Raw genomic sequence first — 23236 nt, 5'->3', positions numbered from 1 at the left:
CCAGGATGTAGTCAATGCAGGAACTTTTGCTATATATAGTATTGTGGAATATAGTTTTTACACAAAATAATCTCTCCAAATATACTTATTGCACAAATGAGTAAATGTTTAGTATTGTCCTTCTACCTTTTACATATGTGTCCTTATTTATTCTGATAAAGTCAAGCACAGCATGTACTATTTTCTATAAAGTATAAAATATGAGCTATTACCAGTTTATGGGATTGATAGGAAGATCAAATGATAGTTTCAGCCATTCCTGGCTGTTGTCTTGAGTTTTTCCTTGGAAGAATTTAAACCAGCATCTTATCTTAGAGATGGTACCAACGGCAAACCAAAGTTTCTATCCACGTTTCTCTTGGTGAACAAATGAGTTTATTGGACACGCAGCATAAGTGAGCAGTTACTTGCAGTGCACACTCCCAAATAAACACATCACTACATATTTCACCACAGCATAATTGATACTGTTCCTACAGCTGTGCAGATGATGTTCCTCCTTCAGCCTTCTTTACATAGTTGGCTAGCCCCACCTGGAGACCATGTACAATTTGGGGGAGAATTACATACAACTAGAACTGGGGCACAAGAAAGAGCAATAGGAACCTTGTGTGAGGATCTGATGGCCCTTCTTGTCCCTTCCTAAAATTGTATCAACAGGCTGGGGTCTTGGAAACTTCTTGTGGGTATTGGCAGCTACTTCAATTAAGATGGAAATGGTTAGTATATCAATATTTCACAACTGTAGCAAATGCTATTTAATTCTCATTATTGAGTACTATTTATCATCCAATGTTATGTAGGGACATGGAAGCACAAAAAATTCTTTCTCCCCCCCCCCCAGTATTATATAGAAAGTTAAGGGATTGAAACAGTTTTCTGAATTTTATAACCTCTTTTATAAATCTAACCTCCACTTGAACTTGGAGTTCTTGTCAGAAAGCTTTACAGGTGTTGATGTATTTACAGCACATTGTATGTTTCCTATGTTTCTTACTTAGACTGTTTTTTTAATATTCTTTGGAAGATTATTATTCTTCTTAAATCTGTTTGCAAATTTTGCTTTACACTTAAGAATTTTTATCCTTGGGCTGGAGCGATGGCTCAGCCGTTAAGTGAACTGACTGCTCTTCCAGAGTTCCTGAGTTCAATTCCCAGCAACCACATGGTGGCTCACAACCATCTGTAATGGGATCTGATGTCCTCTTCTGGTGTCTCTGAATTTAAATTAACCTCTATGGCCACAAAGCCACTCAGCCAAAATACTTTTCTTCCATATATTGTTTTTGAAAGTATAGAACCTATGGCAGATCATTTTTCTTGGTGTAGTCTTCTCTGAGACTGTGCCACATTGTTCAAATTCACATTCACAAAGAGGTGAACAATTTGCACATGTTTTTTTGAATTAACAAAATAGAAAGGTGCCAAAGAATTCTGATTATTTTCCCCAAGAACTTCATTGAGTAGCAGGGAATGGAGTTGAAGACTCTTTGGGAGAGAAGGAGATAGTAGAAAGCAGAGAAGCAGATGAAAGTGTTCACTATCTATCTGCCTAAAAAGATTGTGGTCAGATTAAGGAGGCACCACGATGTCTTCTTATAAACGACTTTCAACTTTCTTTGGCCTCTACATTAAACATCTCTTTAAGTTGTAAGAAGGAACTCCTAAATCCCAAGATTGATTGGCTTCAAATTCCCAGCATCGAATCTTTAGAATTCCACTTAAACCGAAACCTGTATTTCAAAAATGCTTTCTAAGGTCGTTTGATGATCAAAGCGCTTTTATCATCCAATGCTGACGTGATGGGAAGAAACTGGAGATATTTTGGAGTTCTTGGAACAACTTCAAAGAGTAATAGAACAGAATGTGGAGACCTCTTTTTCCAAGTTTGGAAAGCAGCAGTTTGGCTGACACTCACTGTAAGGAGAGGCTTCCTCAGAAACATCTAAGGTCTTTTCCTACTTTGGGCTTCTAAAGGCTAGCAGAATGTAAGTTATGTCTCATTCTCAATACTGTTTTCATTTTTCTCTCCAACACTTCTTTTAGTATACTTGCACTGCAAGAGGATTCTTGAGGTATTTGTAGTAAGCATCTCAGCCAGTTGCCTCCTAATCCTCCCAAGAGCTATTTCTATACATTTTGAAAGAAATGCTTTTTATCTCACCTCATATTTTTTGTTTTGTTTTTGTTTTGCAGAACGAAAAGGCAAAGTGATCTGAGAGATTTGGGGGCAGGGAGAGGAGGCACAGAGCCCAAGCGACCTCCTGTTAACCTGGTACCTCTTCCCTAAGACTTTGGTACCCAAAGCAGCGGACCCTGGATTCAGCATCCTTCCTTGGATCCTCGGTTTTCTTTTAACAAACGTTGAGCACGTTCCAACGTTCTGTGTGCAAGACACCTCCTAGCCACTGGCCCGGGGTTCCTTCCCACCATCTCCCTCGCCCCCCCTCTCCCACCCCCAGCCTGCGCATGCGTCCTAAGAACCCCCTCCACTCGCGGCCCAGGCTCCGAGTATTGTCGGGGGCTATTCTCTCTCCCAGGAACATGGCGGCGAGTCAGGGAGGCGGTGGGAACAGTGGGGGCGGCGGCTGCGGTGGAGGTGGAAGTGGTGGTGGCAGTGGCGCGGCTGGAGGAGGAGGTGGTGGTGGAGGAGGAGGCGGTGGCGGGGCCGGGGCGGGAGGAGGTGGCGGCTGTGGCGGGACCGTGGCGGTGCCCATCCCGGTACCGACTCTTTTCGGTCAGCCGTTCCCCAATGGGCCTCAGTGGCACTCGGGGAGCTTGCAGCCACAGCACACGGTGAGGAGCCTGGACCGGGCCCTGGAGGAGGCGGGGAACTCTGGCATCCTGAGCCTCAGTGGCAGGAAACTCCGAGAGTTCCCGGGCAGTGGTTACGACCTGACGGACACCACCCAAGCAGGTGACAGGCTGGGGGGAGGGGAAACGGGGCCTGGAAGGAGGATGGGGAGTGGGTGGCTGCGTGGCTGCCTTGTTGGAGTCTGCTGGGCCGGCGCTCAGAGAAGGCGGGAGTCCCGGAATCCTAGCAGCCTCCTGTGACTGCAAAGGGGCAATGCATGCAGCAGGGAAGAGGGGCGCCAGTAGCCCAGGGATGATGGGGAAGCTGGCTGTGATGTTAGGTGTTAGGGGCATTATTGTTAGAGTTGCATGCAAACAGACAGAAGGGACTTACTGACACCTTCCTTAATTCACTTTAAACTCTTGGTCTTTCCCCATCTCAACTGTGAGTAGGTGGGAGGCTATGAGGGGAGTTGAGACAATGCAGAATATCATAAGCCCTGTATATTCCTTAAAGGCATCCATGCCTGCACGAATGGCATAGTCCTTTTCAGAATAAGGCTTGCTGTTTGTCTATGGTCTTATGGTGGATTTGTTTAATCATCTTAGGATATCTTGGGCTTCTTTTTTCTCACGTATGTCTAATAGAGTGGGTTGTATTTTATCTTATTTTTTCAGTTTTCTTGGTGTTGAGCGGTGACGGTGGTTAGATTAATATTTGTTGTACTAGTAAATTAAATCATCAATCACTTAAGTGTTTGGTTATTGGATGAAAGGTAGTCCAGATTTGAGTGATGCCGAGTTTTAATTTGTATAGCAGAAAACAAAACACAAATATGTTTGGGCATTTTTTTGTGAAAAAAATTATTCCATTTTTTATGGAGTTGATGGTTAACAGATTACCCTAATACTCTGTGTTAGTCTTTGTTGTGGCTGGTATTTTTGCTGTTGTTCCAAATTCGCTCCCCTTCTAAACCCGTGCAGCTTATTCTTAGCTTTGTTTAGGTTTGCTGAAAGTTTTCTTTTTTTCTTCTTACAACCTTTAATTCTTTATTTATGTATCCCGTATAGTCTGCTGAAATAAATTATACACCAAAATATTTGAACTGATGTAGTGATTTCGAAGCAACATAGTAAGTAAATTTATGCATAGTGGGAATGGTAAACAACCTTATTTACAAACCAGACAATTTGAGTGCATTCAGTTTCTAGATATCAAATCAAGATGCATGCAGACAGGGGACGGAAGAGGAAGAAAATCTCAAATTGAAGCTTCCTATTCAATACTCCCCTTAGGCAATAGCCTAAAGAATGTCGAATGAAGACCTGATTTTGTGTTTTGGAAAGCACATTTGAATGTTTACACCTTTACAAAGAACAGATTGCCCACTCTATTCACATACTCATGGCTTGGTATTGGCGATATGAGCTCTTTGGTGTGTTTTTTCAAAAGCCTCAAGAAAAATGGCTCCACGATGCATTATTGTAGGGATTTTTTTTTTTTTTTTTACCATTTTTATAGCCCAGAAAGGTTCCTTCTACCTGTAGGACAAAGTAGTTTAAGCATCTGAGCTGTCCCTGTCTGGTTCCAGGTTAATTATTGCAACCTTATCTCCACAAATGTCCCTGTCTTCTGTTCCAACTAGGTCAGCTTCTTGCCCCCTCAAATGTATTTTGTGCAATTTTGCCTCATTTTCACTGCAAGGTTCTCACTATGCATGAGGTTTTCCAAGAAGCTGGTTCCATATTCCATAGCAGTCTTCTGTTTCTTTGAATTCCTGGGTACTTATTGTCTTTACTACTTATTTATAGAAAATAAAGTGCTGGCTTTATTTTCCCTTTATGTTTGTGCCCTGTTCTCCCTGAGGATATGGAGAGCCACTTGAAAGATATATACTCCTTTAGTGTTCCCATTCTATATTGTTTCAACCTCCTCCTTCTCTTCTTTGTGTAGTGACATTTGTCACAAACGTGAGCATCATTTTATGCAGTGATAACCAGTTGCTTTTAAGCCTTTGGTTGGTTGTCTGAGGCAAACTTCAGCACAACAGAGAACCATGTTTGTTCCCCATATCTTTTTGTTGGTCCTGATGCTGAACACTCAGGATTTTGCACATGCTATTCAAGCACTGTGTATACCCAGTTCCCTTCCATTTTAATCTTTACTAGTGTCTCTAACGTATACCTTTTGGTGTGTGTATTTGTGTTTGTGCAAGTGCAAACAGGAGCTAGGGTGCATGTGAAAATGTGGTCATTATCATGAAGGCCAGAGGTCAACCTAAGGTGCAATACATTTTATATTCCTTGAGAGGGACTCTCTGCTCTGAAGTTGGCAAGAAAGCTAGGCTGGCTGGTTTGAGAACACTGGAGATCCATCTGTCTTCCCTTCTCTAGCTCTGGGATTTCAAATTGAAAACAAAAACAAAACCAAAAAACGTACCCAGCTTTTTTTTTTTTTAATGTAGATTCTGGGGATTAAATTTAGATACTCATGCTTGCCTGAAAACACTTGACCTGCTGAGTAAGCTGTTTTTTATTTGTGTGTTTTCTTCCTTTTCTATTTCTTTCTCTTCCTGCTTCCTCCTTTGTGTGTGATACTCCTGTGTGTAAACATTTCCGTATGGATGAAGGCATATGCGTTCTAAGGCCAGCATGTGGTCATCAAAGGAGTTCCTTTTGTATCCCTTTTAACCTTCTCCCTGAAGATAGGAGTCTCCTGGACTCTGAGTATTCCAGGCTAGCTGGCCCATGATCTTCCAGGGATTCTGCTGTCTTTCCTCTTACCTTCCTAAAGGAGTGCTGGGATTTTAAGTACCCTGAACTACTGTGCCTGTCCTTTACATGGGTTCTGGAGATTTGGACCCCAGTTGTCATTCTGTTGACAGGACTTTCCCCATTGTCATTTTCCTAGCTCCCCATACCCACCCTTTTGAGACAGAGTCTCTGTATTTCTGGCTAGCACTGAATTCACTTTGTATCCCAGGTTGGTCTTGAATTTGAGATAATCCTCCTGACTCAGTCTCACCTAATTACAAGCATGAACAACCACCCAATAGGACTTTTCAAACTAACTCAGCATTATTATAAGCCATGATACACATATGAGGGAGAATTGGCAGATTTTTCTCTTTCTGACTTTGTGTTCTCTTTGCTTAATACTATACTTTCTAAACCCACCCATTTGCCTGCTAACTTCATTTTTATGAACAGTTGAATAACATTCTATTTTGTATGTGTAGTGCATTTTCATTATCTAATCATTTGTAAGTGAATGCCAATGTTCATTCCATTTCATTGTTATTGTAAAGACAGGGGCAATAAATATCAATGTGCAACTCTGTCTGGAATGGAGTTTTTTGAGGAGTATAGCTGGGTCATATGGTCTGGATTCTTCTGTTTTGTTTTTTGAGGAAATTCCAAATTAAACTTTCTACCTGCTGAATTAATGTGAATTCTACCAGCAGTGACTAAGAATTACTTCTCCTCATCCTCCTCCCACAACCCTGTCCTCTCCAAAATTTGCTGTTTGATTTCTTGATGATAGCCATTCTGACCCGGGTATGGTGAAGTCTCAAGGTAGTTTAATATGCATTTATCCAATGACTACTGATGTTAAGCATTTTTAAAAAATACATACTATTTGTGAGTCTTCTTTTGAAAAGTGTTTGTAGCTTTAATTAGCCCATTTGTTGATTAGCAATTTTCTATTTCATATACATACATACATACATACATATATATATATATATATATATATATATATATATATATATACACACATATATCTGTTAGTGTGGGTCTAGTTTTAATATTTAGAAGGCAACAGAAAGGATACTACTAGGTGATGAGGAAGGATGGGATATAGGTAAAAGGACATGTGGATTATAAAAAGGACATAAAGACACTTTTTACTCTCCTGGTTTCAACTCTTTCATAGTTTTGGAAATTTTTTTTGTAGTGGACAACTGAAGAAAAATGTAATTGAAAGGAAAGTGTAAAACCCTAAGAGAGGTTCTGTCTCTTTAGAATGGTTGTTCTGATTGTATAGCAGTTCACTGAGAGGCATAGGGTTGAGCCTGGACAAATGTTTGAGTGGCTTCCTTAAACCAGCTGTATATATATATATAATAAATGTTTGTATTTGTAAGTTAATTTGAACAAAGTTATTTTATTTAAAAATCAACAGTGTAATTTACTTAAAAATCAATAAAACAACAAATTAAAGAGGAAAGAAATGCCAGACATTTAATATTTTTTTTTTGTCTTTCAAGTGTATGTTCTTTGTGAGACTATATTGTAGTCGGGTAGAGTAAAATAGATCTTGTGGTATTCTCTTTTTCACTTAAATGAGATATCAGTATGTGAGACACTTGTCATTGGTTTTGACAAAACTAATCCATGCAGTATTTAGAAGAATATTTGTGAATACAGATAGTAGGTTAATTTTATGTAAATAAAAGTAGGCACCTCAGAATTGAAGACAAGTGAAGGATATGTACACAAACATATACATACAGATACTTATCTTAAAGATAATACTGTTTGATGATATTGTTACTGTGTATTTACAACGACTCTTGGTTAATGTTTCAGAACCAAACTGATTATTTAGACAAGCATGAGGTGGTTTATTGGATGGAGAAAGGACTTGAAGAAATGAAAATAGCTAAGATACTATTTTTCTAATTAAACTGTGGCTGGAAATGTGTTAAAAATAGCAGGCATGTTATTCTTCTAATTAAGTGGTTGTTGGAAAATGAGCTAAAACAATGTTGACTTAAGGGAAATAGAAAAGTTTCCCAAGAAGGAAGGGAAAGCTTTCTGTGTTATTTTACTCTCCCTCATACATGCATAAAATAAAGTATACCAGTGTTTCCTGCTTTGACTAGACATTTAAATCATAACGGATGTTTTTGTAATGCCAAAGCCTTACCCTAGGCCAATTAAATTAGGGTCTCTGTGGCCAAGATACTTAAACAAAATTTTCCCAGGTGAGTTCAGTGTACAGTCAAGGTTGTATAAATGTAAACACTTTCAGTTTGAGAGAATGAAAATTCAGACAGAATTTAGTGGTTAACCTAATATTAGTATTTGTCCAGAGGTTCAAAACCCAAACTAGGAAGTGTTCAAGTTCTAGTGCAGTGTTATTTTGTATTTGTATACTCAGTGAAACCTATAGTTTTCTTTAGTTTTCTTGGATATCCCAGCCTTATAGGTCATTGTGTGTGCAAACTTTACATAGTGTCCTCAAATTATGTAGCTATGAAGCTTTGTTGCCTCGAAAAGGCTTGCTAAGATGGAACATGGAGACAAGACAGCTGTTGGCAGAGTGTATCTTTGGTGTCTTTTACATTTTTCTCTGTGTTTATGGTGTCTGTTATTCCAGCTCCTTTGTCCCTCTTGTCAGTTCTCATTTCAGCTTCAGGCTTGCTTTTGTCCTTTACTGGGATGAAGCTCAGAACTACGTGATTATGACAGCCTCCTGAGAGGATTAACAGTTAAGAGGTGTTTGCACCTTTCCTAGAGAAATCAGTTGATGGTTTGACCTCATTATTCTTTTGACTATATCCACTTCATCAAATAATGATGATGATGATGATGATGATGATGATGATAATGATGATAATAATAATAAATACCTCTTACTCAAAAAGGATATAAAAAGGTTGCACAGAGAAACCCTGTTTTGAAAAGCCAACCAACCAACCAACCAACCAACCAACCAACCAACCAACCAACCAACAAAACAAACAAAAAAACAAACAAATAACCACGCAACCAACCAAACCAACAACAACAACAAACCAAAAAGAATTTGTTGTTACCCAATATACTGATCATTTTCACAGCTTTCTCTTCCCTCTTGCTACGAGTAAGTGGATGTGTTTAAGCCTACTTGCAGCTACTCCCTCTGATGCATTATACAGTAACTTTCTGTCCATGAGCACTATGTCTGTAAAACAGATTTAGGAATTATTTTGCCAGACTGTGCTGTGTCCGGGATAACCACATGTTTTCCTGTAAACCAGGAATTGACTCTAGGATTTCCTACATGTGTTGGCTCACCTTTTCAACTGTAGGATATGGTACATTGTATTCAATTGTAAAATGGAACCAGATAAAAACAACATCTGACTTGGTGTCATAGTTGAAGGGCTTCACTGGAACAAATTTGTGATTTAAGTTTTTGACCTGAATCAAGTATCTGCCTTTCTTTATGGAGTGTCTTCCTAAAAATGGAATGAGAAACAAATTTTTCAGAGTTGACTCATATTTTAATAGTTGTAGAATATATTGGAGTTGTTAAACCTTGAACAGATTTGCTCTGGAACTAATCCTGTAGCAGTCCCCTAATTTCTTTTACTTTTTCACAAGTTTGAAAAGTAAAATAAAATTTTAGTTTGAATTGTAAGGTATAGTTATTGTTAAACAAATTCGATTTGTACAACTTCATATATAATGCATATATATGCATATATATGTTATTTCATCCTATTGTTAGAACACATAGTACTTAGTGTGAGGAAGTTTCTATGATTGCTGGGGAGAATATAGCAGAGTATTGGTTAGAAATAGCACAGTGCTGTATCCACTGGGAATGTTTTCCACTTATTATAGAACTGTTAATACAAATATATAGAAGTTACTGCTTCTGAAAGTACATACTTATTCAACTTCATGCCCACCATCATTTTCCATATTTTATTTACTTGAATAGCCTTTCATGCCTCTATGTTTGAGAAATAGATTAAAATAATTATTTTTAGAAGTCTAAGTTTGGAAACATGTTCAGTAGACTAAAAAGAAAGGAACCTAGCAGGTATGTAGATGTAAATCTGTAATAACAGCCATCTGATGGCTAAGAGAGTAATGCATTCTGTCTTCTTTTGGGGGCGATTATAATAAATTAAATCTCTCTCTTTCTGTCATTCTTCCAAATCCTCCTATGTACCTCTCCCTACTCTCCTTTAAATTCACGGCCTCTTTTCATTGTTATAACTTTATGAATGCATATATATGAATATACATATATTCCTAAATATAACCTGTTTGGTCCATATAATGTTGCATGTATGTGTGGGTATGTGTGTGTGTGAGTGAAGGTGTACTAAGGCCCATAAGAAAGTGTTGAACTCCCTTGGGTTGTAGATATTGGCAGTTGTGAAGTACCAAACACAGGTTTTGGGAAACAGTACCTTTGTCCTTTTTTACAAAGGCAGTAATCACTCTGAACTATGGATTCATATTTCTAGCCACTGGATAGCAATATTTTGAACTTAAAGCTTACTAATGGCACATAAGGAAACAGTGACAAACCAAAAAGAAAAAAAGGCTCCAGAGAGATATGTAGCTTAGTATTAGAATCCTTACATAGCACACAGGAAGACCTGTTTTTGATTCTGGTGTAAGAAAACATAGGTAGACTACATATTTGAAGTACAGCATAAATACACAAAGAAATGGATGGTTGGGATGCCCTATATTTTGATGGAATATGTTGATTAAGGTTTAAATTTTCACATTTCAATTAAGATTAGTTATAATTACTTAGGGTTCTCTAGATGAATAGAACTGATGGGATAAATGAATATATTTATATGGATTATATATAATATTATATAGATATTATAACTATATAACTAACTACATAAGTATAACTGTATGTATCTATCTATATCTATATATTTTTATATCTGTATATACACCCATCCTTCCATCCATCCATCCATCCATCCATCCATCCATCCATCCATCCATCCATCTCCGTGTATTGCAGGTCGTGTGTGGTCCTGCAAGTCCAACAATGGCCACCTAGCAACAGAAAGTCCAAGAATCTAGTAGTTTGTAGTCCACAAGGCTGGATGTTTCAGTCTATCTTCAGTATACACTAGAATCCCAAAGAAGTGGGTTCTAAGGCCAGTGAAAGGAGGAACTTTCCATTGAGAGTGAGAACAAGCAGGCAAAGCGCAAGCACTTTCTTCTTCTATGTCTTTTATATAGACAGCCATGCAAAAGTGTGGCCCAGATTCAATTTGGACCATCCCTCCTCAAAAGATCCAGATGTAGTTTGGGTCTTCCCACATCAAAGTATTAAATCAAGAAAACTCACACATACACTCAGCCTCTCAGGCTTTGGTTCATCCCACAGGTAGTCAACTGAATAATCATCACACTTTTCATCCTTTATATGGCATTAGAAATAGGTGATCAAGACCACTGACCAAAAAAGTAATGTTAGGGATACTTTGCACAAGTACCAAGTATTGAAGAAAGATAGCAAACTGACTTTCTGGGACATTGTGTTCAAACTCTAGTGGAATTCAGTGAAAATGGACATTCTCCTTGCTCAATCCAGTAGCTCACTTTGAATGATGCTTAAACTGAGTGAAAACTAACCCTGTGCCTTGGAGATTCATTATCAGCATGGCACAGGAGGTACAATCTTGGCCTTAGGAAATAAGTCATTTGATACAATAGCTGCCTTGCATTCCTAAAGCCCTAGGTTCATTCCTCAGCACCCCACAGACCAGTTATTGTAGTGCATGTTTGTAACCCCATCATTCAGAGAGGGAACAGGAGGGTCTGAATTTCAGACTTCATAACTGGCTAGACAGGTAATTGGAAGCCAGCCTCTGTTACAGGAGAGCCAGTTTCAAACTGGAAACAAGCAAGCAAAGCAAAACAAGTAATGCCACGGAGAGTCAAATTATAACCGTTTCTCTTTCTCCCCATGCTTGGGCTAATAAAGCATTGTAACACTCTTGTAGAATCAGTTCTCTGAAAATTTTAAAGATTTTCCTACATCTCCTTTATAGGACAAAAATCCACACCTTATGCTCCAGAGTATCATTTCATTATTGACAGAAACTGTTATGGGGTCATTTAATAAAGAATCAACTTTAAGTGTCAACTTCAGCTCATTCAGTAAATGCAGTAAAGGTCAAACTTCAACTGCTTTTGTTTGGGGTACTGTGGATTGAATTCAGGGCTTTGTACCATCATTTTTTACCCTCAGTCCCAAACATTGTTTGCTTAACCGGTTTCAAAGAAATTTTAATTTATATAATTTCACTTACATCAAACCAGTGTATGGACTATAAAAGATAACAGTTTCATGTTTTCTCATGTTATTTGAGGTCATGTGAAAGAAAAGTTTTCATATGGGAATTTCAAAAGAATTTTTTCCTTCTCTCTCTCTCTCTCTCTCTCTCTCTCTCTCTCTCTCTCTCTCTCTCTCTCTCTCTGTGTGTGTGTATATACTAAAAATGAACAAAGAACCAGATGAATCTCAGAAACTTAATACTGGGCAAGAAATTATAAAAGTTACCATAGTTAAAGATAGCGCACTGTAATATTGGGCTTCACTTTTTAAAGCCTTGAAACAAAGAGTAAGAAAATGGGACTCAAATGTTTTGCTAAGACATAGCTAACTGGTTGGGAGGTGTTTTAGCAACCATTGAAAATCATAGTTATACGGTGCAAAGCATGGTTGTACAAGGACTGGAAACACTTTTCACTGTAGTCATGTGGGGGCGGTGCTGATAATGACATTTAGTAAGCAGAGATGAGGAATGGTGCCAAGTGAAAAGAACAATCCCCTCAATGAAGAAAAAAAAATGAAGTTTTGTTTCTTTCCCAAAATATAAATGGTAGCCATCATTTCAGAACCTTATATTTCAAGAAAGTTAAGTGTTGTATGTAAAAACAGTGTGCATTGCCTGCTTAGAGGTTGGGATGACATTTGATTGGAATATAGGAACTTCACAGGGAGCTTTAGAAAGAGTAGTTTGGCTTAGAAAGAGGATCACATAGAACCTTACTGAATACAGTCATCCCTAGATTTTCTCAAGCCCATGTCTCTGACTCTTGACTGCCTTGTCATTCAGATCAGGAATGGGGCTTGTTCTAACATCTTTTCTTTCTCTCTGCTTCTTCTTCAGTAGAAATTGTTGCCCATTCACCGGAGGCTTTTAAATAACTTTCCTTCCTGACTGTCCTCACCGCCACTGTTATTCTGGCTCCTCTCTCCCTTGCCTCGCACTGGTCCTGTCACCAGTGTGTCACAGTCTCTGATGTGTCTACCTCATCTTTGCTTCAGCGTCAGTTATTTTCTCCACACTGGGTTGACTGCGCTTTGTGCTGTGTAACTGTGATTGTTGGTGGTTGCTAAAACACATTCAGGTCAGTTAGCTGTGTCCTAACAAAACATTTCACAGTCCCATTCTCTTATTCTTTTTCTCAAAGCTTAAAAAAAAAAAAAACCCAGTATCATACTATTTTTTTCTTTTTTTTTAGCTAGTAACTTTTCTATTTTCTATTTTCTTTTCCAATATTATGTTTCTGAGATTTATCTGGGTTTTTGTTTGTTTGTTTTTGTTGTGAAGTGTCATTCATTCTTTTGGGTCGCTACACTGCTATTCACTTTCTCTGTGACATTTTATGCTCTCATTCTCTCCCGCAGATAGTCGCCCTGTAAACATTAAGTATCTCTTATATATGTGGAAACCTTTTTCTTTTATATACTTTGAAATAGAATTGCTAGGCTGTATATCAATCTTAGAATTGGTTTATAGTTTATATTTTCATGGAAATCTCCTGTGTGTGTGTGTGTGTGTGTGTGTGTGTGTGTGTGTGTGTGTGTGTTTATGTGTATTCGCATGTGCTTCCTCTACACAGACTAGAGATCAGGCTTGTTTTGTGTGTCATTGCTGGACAAGATGTCTCCTGTTGCTCCTCCATAGACATTTCTGAGAGTGTTATGAACACCAGCCCCCTATATTTTAATATTTTCTAAATTAAAATAGTATTTTTGGAAATATTTTTAAAAAAACTTCTATGTATCTTTTGTAAATGACATATCATCTACTCAATCTCACCTTTCTCCCCATCCATTCATATCCATTCTTGCAACCTTCCTCACAAAAGAAAAGAAAACAAATAAAAAACTCCTCACCATGGAAGCTGCAGTGTGTTAGTGCCATGGTGTATCACACACTAAACCCTTTTGCCCAGATAGCTTTACTTGCAAATGCTCACTGCAAGGAGTCAGTGGTCTGGTTCGAGGCCTCCGGCTTCTGCTACACTAGTCAAACTGTATCCTCACCAGGACTTCTCTCACATATCCTATTTTTGCCCTGTGTCGTGGAGATTCTGCAGCTTTGAATGTCTAGCACCAGCACCTTTATGCATTGCAGCTGTTCATAGATGGGGTAGATGGGAAAACATTGGGCGTGGGTTGTAGCCTACCAGTTCTGCACCCACACACCACTAGGGTCAGCTTTCCAGCACTGCCTCAGTTTACCCATGGGGTGGGGCCAGCTGTCCTTCTATCCTGCTCTTGTGGCTGTCTCACCCTAGCCCCTGCCACGTGGTCCTTAGTGGTACAGGGTCCTCCATCCTGAAAGCCATAGCCATTGGAGCTTTCATGACCTTGGAGCCAGCTCTACCATCTGCTACAGGAGACTGAGTTGGAGGGTGAGGGAAGGCATGTCTCTTGAGCTCAGACCACCTCATGGCAGAAGAGGGCTCATGTTCTCCAGGCAGCCCACCCTATTCACCCCTCCCCCACCAGCTCTTCTGTACTGCCTAGGTGAAGTGTGTGTGTGGGCAGGACACTCTCTCCCCAGTGCCACAACCAGTGAAGGATGGGGCCAGCTCATTACAGTCCTTGGACACCAATTTTGTCCCAGGCAGCAGCCCTCAAAGGGACATCAGCGTGATGTTTGCTGGTAACATGGGCAATGGATATAGACACAGACCTTTGCTGTCTCATTTCCACCATCCCAGGCATGACCCCTAGTGTCAGGATGGCCTGAGACTTTAGCATCACTTCAGGTTGCAGTGCTGGCTGCTAGTATCAGGCTTTTCCTCACAATCTTGACTTTGCAGTTCTACCTCCCTTCACTGTGCTCAAACCATTCTGCTTGTCTTTCTCTCTCATCTCTCCACTGCAGACTTGCTCATTTAGTAGTGCCCATGGCGAGCAGGCCAAGCAGTGCACACCCAGCATTACACTGTTTTAGAACATCATGAATGCATATAATATGTTTTGATCAAATCCATATCCCTCGTCCCTTCCCATTGAAGTCATCTTTTATCTCCCCCTACCACTTATCTCCCAAATTAATGTACTTCTTTTGTTTGAATCCAGAATCCATTTCATGCTGTCTGTATATACTTGGGTGTAGGACCATCTACTGGAGCATGGGTGCCCTATCAGCATCTGAATCACTGAAAGAAAAAACCCTCACTCTTAATTTTGAATTATGATGTCTTTCATTTCTGTTTCTTACGTAGTTGTCCTGAATATAAATTATGGCACAAAATGTAATAGGCATAGTGAGGAAGGGTCTTTATTGGCTGTATTTGGAAGAGTCACACCTTTAGTAATTTTCCAATTGATATGATGTTACCTTTGGTATTTGAGCATAGCACTTATTAGGAATCTTAGTTAGGCTTTCCATCACTGTGAAGAGACACCGTGACCAAGGCAAGTCTTATAAAAGAAAGCATTTAATTGGGGCTAGCTTACAGGTTCAGAGGCTCAGTTTATTATAGCATCATGGCAGGGAGGCATGGTGGCTTGCAGACAGATGTGGTGCTGGAGGAGCTGAAAGTTCTATAGCTAGATCTGCAGGCAACAGGAAGAGAGAGTTACACTGGCCCAGGCTTGGGCTCTTGAAATCTCAAAGGTCACACCAAGTGACACAATTCCTCCAACAAGACTGCACCTACTCTACAAAGGCCATTTGTCCTAATTCTTCTAAGTAGTTCTATTCCTTGATAACATAAGCATTCTTATATATGAGCCTATGGGAGCCATTCTTACTCAAACCTCCATATCAGGTTGATGAAATTCCTCTCTATTACTAGTTTTATAATAAATTAATTTAAAAGGCAATGGATTTTGTAAAATGCATTTTCTATGCATTGAGTTAATCATTATATTTTTGTTCTTTACTGCATTCATATGGGATATTATACAGATTTATTTTACTAAAGGACTCATCTTGTTTTACTGAACTCCCATGCTTTTATTGAGACTCAGAGTACCAAACTATGTTTTGCTTTTCAAGAGTATCCAGCCAACCATCTTTGCACGTTTCCTGTTCTGTAGTCACTGCCTGCTAACTCTTCTGTCAGACATATTGCCTTTTGCTGATCCTTTCACTTTGTCCTTCACCTGCAGCAGGGTCACCTTAGACCCTTTTAGAGAAGTTGGGATATTGTTGCAATTTGTGGCTTTACTCGGTTGTACCATTTAATAACTTTATTATCTTGTTTTGCTGTATAACTCAGGCTGATCTAGTACTCACTGTGCAGTCCACGTTGGCATTAAACGTCCAATGATTCTGCTTTATGAGGGCTAGAATTACAAGGATGTACTACCACACTGAGCTATATATAATTGTTTCTTTTTATTTAATCTTCTCTCATACAATACATCCTGAGTGTTGTCTCTCCTCCCTCCACACTTCCTAATGCCCCACCCCCAATTCTCCTAGATCCATCGCTCCCTTTATTTCCCTTTAGAAAAGAGCAGGCCTCCCAGTAATATCAACATAACATGATATAACATGCTGCAATGAGCGTAGGAACAAACCCACATGCCAAGGCTGGATGCAGCAACCCAGTAGGAAGAAAAGGGTCCTAAAGAATGGTTAAAGAGTCAGAGACACTCTCACTCCCACAAACAGCACAAGCTAAACATGCACAGCATGTATGCTAAGGACATAGGACAGGCTAATTCAGTCTCTGTGACTGCTACTTCAGTCCCTGTGAGCCCCTATGTGATATGTTTAGTTGATTATGTAAGTCATGTTCCCTATCCTCTGGCTGCTATACTGCCCCTCCCCCCTTTCGACAGGATTCCCTGAGCTTCACACAGTGTTTGGTTGTATGTTTCCTACCATCCGCTGCCAGAGGAAGTACTTGGGATAGGCAGCAATTCATGCGTATAGCACAATATCACCAGGAATCATTTCATTGAGTTCCTCTGTTAGTTGTGTTTGGTTCTACCCTAGACTTTTGAGCCATTCAGTTTCCAGTTCCCATCCCTCTACGCAGTGTCAAGCATAGGCTCCTCCTTGTGGCTTGGACCTAAATTTAGACCAGTCATTGGTTGGCCACTCCCATAAATTCTGAGCCACAGCACTTCTTACAGGCAGGACAGGTGTGGTCCTGAAGATTTGGTGGCTACGTTGGTGTCCAAGTCCCACTACTGGGAACCTTGCCTGGTTATAGAAAATGGTCAGTTAAGGCTCAGTATCCTCTATTAATAGGAGTCCTCACTGAGGTACCCTCAAAGATTCCAGGAATATATCATTTTTTAACTGGAAAAGAAAGGTAACAGGAATATTTCTCTGGAGATAGTAAAGTGCTTGCTGTAGAAGGATGGGGTTCTGAGTTTGGATCGTCAGAACTCATGTGAACCTGGCTGGAGTCTACTGCATGTGTGCAGTTCTGAAACTCTTAGGTGAGATGGGAGGCAGAGACAAGAGAATTCCCTATAGCTTGAAGGCCAGATAACCTGTGGTGAGCCACAGGGACTACAAGTGATCGTGTCTCAGATAAAGGGAAAAGTGTGCCACAACACCTGAGATTGCCAGTGACCTGCTCACACATGCACTGTGACACATGTGTGCCTCAACTCACATGGAAATGTACACACACACACACACACACACACACACACACACACACACACACACACACACTCACACACAAACTTTCAAAATAAAAACAAAAATGTTTTAGAAAGAAAAAGGTAGCATATTATTACACATAAGCATAAATATCAATTTTAAAAGTTTAGAGATAATGTTATTGTTTATTCAGGCTCTATTTTTGTTTTCTTCATTTTCTACATTGAACAATGGGATGCTATTTAAAAGGAGTTAGATAAATTAAAATATTTAGGCTAATTATTCAGTATAATTGATTTAGACTATATATTAGAGGTCTTAACTGAACTCACGGCAAGAGCAGACTGAATCCAAAGCAAGAACAGACAGTTAGAGTACATTAACCTAACTATTTAAATTGTTGGACTCCCTTTAAAAACACCCTATTGCACAACATAAAAATTTCTAACCCCCCCAAAATGTTTAAACAATAGCTTATTTCTAAACTGTTAAAATATTTTGTCATGGTATTTTCATTATGCATGATATTTTGTTAAATAGTAAGGATGGTATTGAAGATAATAAAGTATAGAATATTTTTAATATGAATATTCTTTTAAGAAATTCAATTATTTTTTATTTTATGAGTATGGTGTAGCTTCTAGCAAGTTCAGCCCTTGGTTTCTCTCTGGAACTCTTCAACTGTCGCCTAGTGCTATGTCTCTGAACTTTGAAGCATCCAGCTCAGACTGATTTGCCCATGATAAGGACCATTTATGGAAAACACCCAGCATTTTTTTATGATCTTAACTGAGGTTTTAATGGGGTATATCATAAGAAAAACCTTGAATCTAACCCCACAAGATTGAAAAACTGCTTGCTTATATAGCTAGGACATGGATGTGGTGTACTTGTGGTCCAACTGTAATTCTATAAGCCACTGCATGGTTTCCCAGTCACAGTTCTTAGACTCACATAAAGGCCAATCAGAAGCCTTATAGAGGAAGTGATGGGAAGCCTTTTGCTGATTCATTGGATAGGCATTTCTGGTAGGTTCCGAGTGAGAATAACAGCAGCATGAGCAGGGCATCTGGAGTGTAACCAGTGCTGTCCTGTCAAGTCTGTTTTCAATCATCCAGATAACTTGCCCGCTCCTATCAGCTTTTACCCTTTTGAATTAACTAAGTAACATATTACTGACTGAGTTTTGCCTCAGCTGAGGTTCATCTGCAGCCCCTTTTGTCTAGAAAATTTAGGAGGGAGATGGTGCCATAGAGTGTTGTTTGGTGGGAAAGACTCCAAACTAATTGGTTATCCTTATATTAGATACGGATAAGTGATCCTAATATATCCTAGATATTAACATAAGAAAAGAAGAAAGATCTTAAGCAAGAGCTTGCCCAAACAAGTTTAGGGTGTTTTAGAATCCACGGAGAAGAAATAACACGTGAGTTGTTGATAATAATGGCTGTCAGGTTTAGTCTAAGTGAAAGGAAAACATTTTTGAGATACAGGTGGCAGTGGGCTGTTGAATAAAACATTGTTAATATGTAAAATAGTGAGATGTTGATTGAGTATTATGAATAATACTATTGAGGAGAGTGTGTGGGTAGACGATAGTATGTAGGGGAACAGAAAACTCATCAATAACCCTAAGAGCTTAAATTTATCTTAAGAACCATATAGCCTTAAGACAGGGATAAGGGGAATTTTATATGGAAATTCAGTTGGGGCTAAAGAAAATAACATTTAGGAATTTGTATAAATGTGTTACGGAGTGTTTTCAAGGCTTCAAAACTTGTATAGGGAATAGAATAGATCTTTAAAGGTCACGAAAATAGAAGGAATATGTGAGACTCTGCCTGAGTTTGATGTGTTCCAAGTGGAGAGGAATGACTGACTAGTTATGAAATGGGAGATATTGGAGAGCAGAAACGATGGATGGTCCTGGTGAACTTTCATTGTTTAGGGAACCATGTTTGAGTTTAAATAGGGTGCATATGTAGTTTAGTTCCCAGTTTGTATATAACATTTCTTCCTTATAAAAGAATTTGTCAAGAGGGTCATATTAGGAAGTCAAGGCTAAAGTACTGAGCTAAATAAATAAATAAATAAACAAACAAACAAAAAACCAAACAACCAAAGCCAAAACCAGAACAAAACCCAAAACAGGACAATAGAGGAGTAGCCACTGGTTGAAAAATGCCATTGACTTCAACTATCAAGATAGAAACCAGAATGACATAGCTTGAAAATACAAGGTCTGCATCTAAAAGAAAATTATACCCTTATTTGGATAGTGAACACTACACTGGGCTTAGGCAATTTGGTAATCTAAGATAGGATCTGTTTTGACCCTGACTTTTTTTCAGTCTGTTGCCCGAAGCCTAGAAGATCCTTCATTGTAGAAACATCAGGCCCCTTGAGCCTTAGGTCAGACTTTGGAAAGTTTGACATCCTCCTCTCGTGTGTGTGTGTGTGTGTGTGTGTGTGTGTGTGTGTATGTGTATGTGTGTTCTTCCTGCTTCTGACCTGTTTACAAGTTGATTTAGATAGACTAGGTGGGAGCCTCTTTTTGGGGAGGCCAATTTTACCACAATGGCCAGACTGACTATACTTAAAACAGAAACTAAGGGACACCCCTCAAACACCCCTACTAATAGCATGGGTTTGACAGGCTTGTTTTTTTATCTTGGATCTTAGAGACTTAAACTTTTGCCTTCTCTCACATGTGCTTGATGATTGATAAATCCCCAAAAGTCTGTCTAAGATTTCATTCTGTGCAGACCTTTCTAGTATCATCTAATATATTTCTAATACCCCATGCTGGCTGAGGGATGGAGTGCATCACCAGGATTAGTATCCCTTCTGGAAAGTGGATGAAGGCCGGGTGCTTTTGAATAGTTTCTGAAGTATATGGTAAGAGAAAGGGCTAGCTTTTCATTTGGCTGATGCAGAACTTTACTAATTTGTTCATTATTAACTGATCAGGATGAATTCTGTCTTCTATCAGGCAAGGTGGCATAATAGTCCCCTTTAGCATTATTTGGGGAAGTGGGCTAGTTGTTCCATGTCAGATCACACTTTTCAATTGCAGAGTGTCTAATGACACAGTGGCCTAGCTCTCTGACACTTACATTTTTAGCATATTCTGATGCTTCAGCCCAAATGTGATATTACTCTTTCGCAGTGACACAGGTTGTACATAATATATATATATATATATATATATATATATATATATATATATATATACATACATACATACATATACATATATATAGACATATATATGCATGATATAATATATTCTATCATTCATCTTCGTTATAGCATAAGATATTAAGAGCTCAAATTCTTTTGTAACTTGTGAAGGAATTGTAGAACTTGACACTTAATTTTCTTTCTCTTTGGGAAAGAACACAAAGACACACAGGTGTGAACAACACCTTTGCCTCCAGGCACTTCTTAGAGCAGCAAGATGGTTCCAAAACTAGTAGCCTGAAAGCAGTGGCCAGATTGGGTATGGATCTAGGAGAGTGGAATGGTCTTTAGCGAGGGGTCAACATAGTCATAGTGAGAAAAGGGGTCAGTAGGAGTTGAAGGGGAAAGGAGATGAATTGAGGAGAAGGAAGGTGGAATGCTTGCATTTAGGGCACTTACTAACATAAGTGAGCAAGTTAGAAGTTATGAATAAGAGAGCACAAGACCAATTTCAATCCAAGCGGTAGTAAAGATGGATTTGGAAGAGGACACTGTGATTGAGAGAACCATTTTCAGGCCAGACTTCCTTGGCATCCAGGTTGAATAAAGGCCCAGTTATACTACAAGAGAACACCCAGGCCCTAGATTCTTGGAGACTCTAGAATGGCATACATAGTCTTCCAGAGTCCATGTAAGGGGGTGAAAGATTCCTTCTAAGAACATTAACCCAATGTCCCCGGTAGTTAATCAATTCATTGAAAGCTTGGGCAAAACTAGTGCTAGGGCTTTTGCTAAATGAGAAACAAAAGGGAAGTTCCCATCCGAGAGAGTATGAAATCTTTTCTTTCTTGCCAAAAGTGTCTGAGTTATCATCCCACCATTTATTCTCAATACACTATTTATGAATCTCTGCATTAACCGTTGACCACTGAAAATACAAGATTTTCTGACCAATATTGAGAGTAGCACTAATCTAATGATACCAGCATAGCTATTCCCATGGCACCTTCACACAGTGTCCATTCAGCTAAACCACAATAGAAAGTTCCCCTCTAGAGCCTATGACATTTGTCCTCTATGGGCTTTTGAACAGGTTTACAGTACCAGGTACGGATCTCCCTCTTGTGGATTTGTCCTCAAATCCAAACAGAAAGCAATTGGCCACCCAAAAACAAACTGTTGTCATTGTACAAATGATTATATTTTGCGTGACATGTTGGTATTGTGGCTTGTAGGGCTTTCAGGCGACTAAGACCATTAGTGAATTTTCCTCCTACAGCAGCCTACACAGAATCTTCCAGTGCTGTGAAATCTAACTCACAAGGAGGGAAGTTCCAGCTCATATCTAGCCTAATTTCTCTATGTTCTGCAGAAACACTGTATAGTATCTTCAGTAACAGGGTCTTATCATATAGTTCTGGTAAGTTATCAAAGAGCAATTGGAACAGTCTGTGTTGTTTTTTTAGGAGAAATAGCAACTTTTGGGGTTTCTTTGTTCAACAACTCTTAAGGAAGGCATCCCATACCTGGAACTTGGTTTTTATGTAATAACTTATGATTTCTGGTACCTCAGTTTAAATTCTTTAAAAATTTGTTTCAATATGTTATATGAATGCTGATTATTGATACTTTTTAAAAATTCGTGATATAACCAATGGGGTTGTGGTGCTATTTTTATTAGTGTACATTGATTATTGTTTCTTAATAGACTCATACTTTTCTTCAGATGGGTCGAAGCCAGAAAACCATTTATTAGTGATTTATTTCTTCATGTGATACTTTAAAAATCTCCCCCCCATTCTAAAATTCCACAGTGTTTTTCATGTTCATCTTCTTTTTTTATGTTTTACTTTAGAAGTTTGTGATAAAGTTCTATGGTTTGTTTTTAAAAATAAAAAATTAAGTCAACAGTCACTTCATAAATAACACAACACTTGTTCAAAATGCCAAATTCACAGTCTACAATTTATATGGATGGCTTGAAGGGTAGTGCCCTTCTTAATAATCACTTTGATGTTGATGCCATTACTCTCATTCATTAGGTATTAATTCTTTGTGAAACTGAAGAATGTTGCTGAAATTCTTAGAGACAGCTCTGCCTGTAGCCCATCTCCCCACTTTTAATAAAGTCTTGCCCTTCCATGTGACTTAACTGATTCATGACTCACAGTCTTTTTCTCATAGAGCACAGATGTAATCTGCTACTCTGGTTAGCAGCTGTGGTTTCTTCTTGCGGCATCTGCCTTTGTTGGCACCCTTGCTTTTCAACGTGCCTGTGGTAGCATAAGCCTTCCATCTCTGTTTCTTGTTGGCCACTGAAATCTAGATGCTTCATATTGATTTTACTACATGTTGACTTTAAAGGAATTTTTCTTCATTTTTTTTTTCAAATATCTAGGAGTTACTCCATTCCCTCCACTATACTATGGTTCACATTTTTATTTAATCACAGAATAGATTAGAAGATCTCTGAGAGGCTCTGCCAAGAGCCTGAGAAATACAGAATCCTATTCTCTCAACCAGCCATCAGATTGAGAATGGGGTCTCCAGTGGAGGAGTTAGAGAAAGGACTGAAGACGCTGAAGGGGTTTGAAACCCCACAGGAAGAACAACAA

At 39.0% G+C, this 23236-nt stretch overlaps 1 protein-coding gene across 6 annotated transcripts in view; it reads left to right on the top strand.

Moving 5' to 3' along the window:
- Window positions 1–2529: 2529 nt before the first annotated feature.
- The window catches only part of LRCH2 (leucine rich repeats and calponin homology domain containing 2), a gene marked incomplete at both ends in the record, with an annotated part of 85893 nt that continues 65186 nt past the window's right edge, over window positions 2530–23236 (top strand). For 5 of the 6 annotated variants that reach the window (XM_080909931.1, XM_080909930.1, XM_080909929.1 and 2 more), the window contains one exon: window positions 2545–2917. In XM_080909931.1, coding sequence (XP_080766057.1) covers window positions 2545–2917 — 373 coding nt within the window. Of the gene's footprint in view, window positions 2918–23236 lie in introns of all 6 variants that reach the window. The other variant, XM_080909926.1, reaches the window with a different exon arrangement.

Source organism: Micromys minutus (genome assembly GCF_963924665.1).
Source record: "Micromys minutus genome assembly, chromosome: X".
In the NCBI taxonomy this organism is placed as follows: Eukaryota; Metazoa; Chordata; class Mammalia; order Rodentia; family Muridae; genus Micromys; species Micromys minutus.
This window is presented reverse-complemented; position numbering and strand designations above follow the sequence as displayed.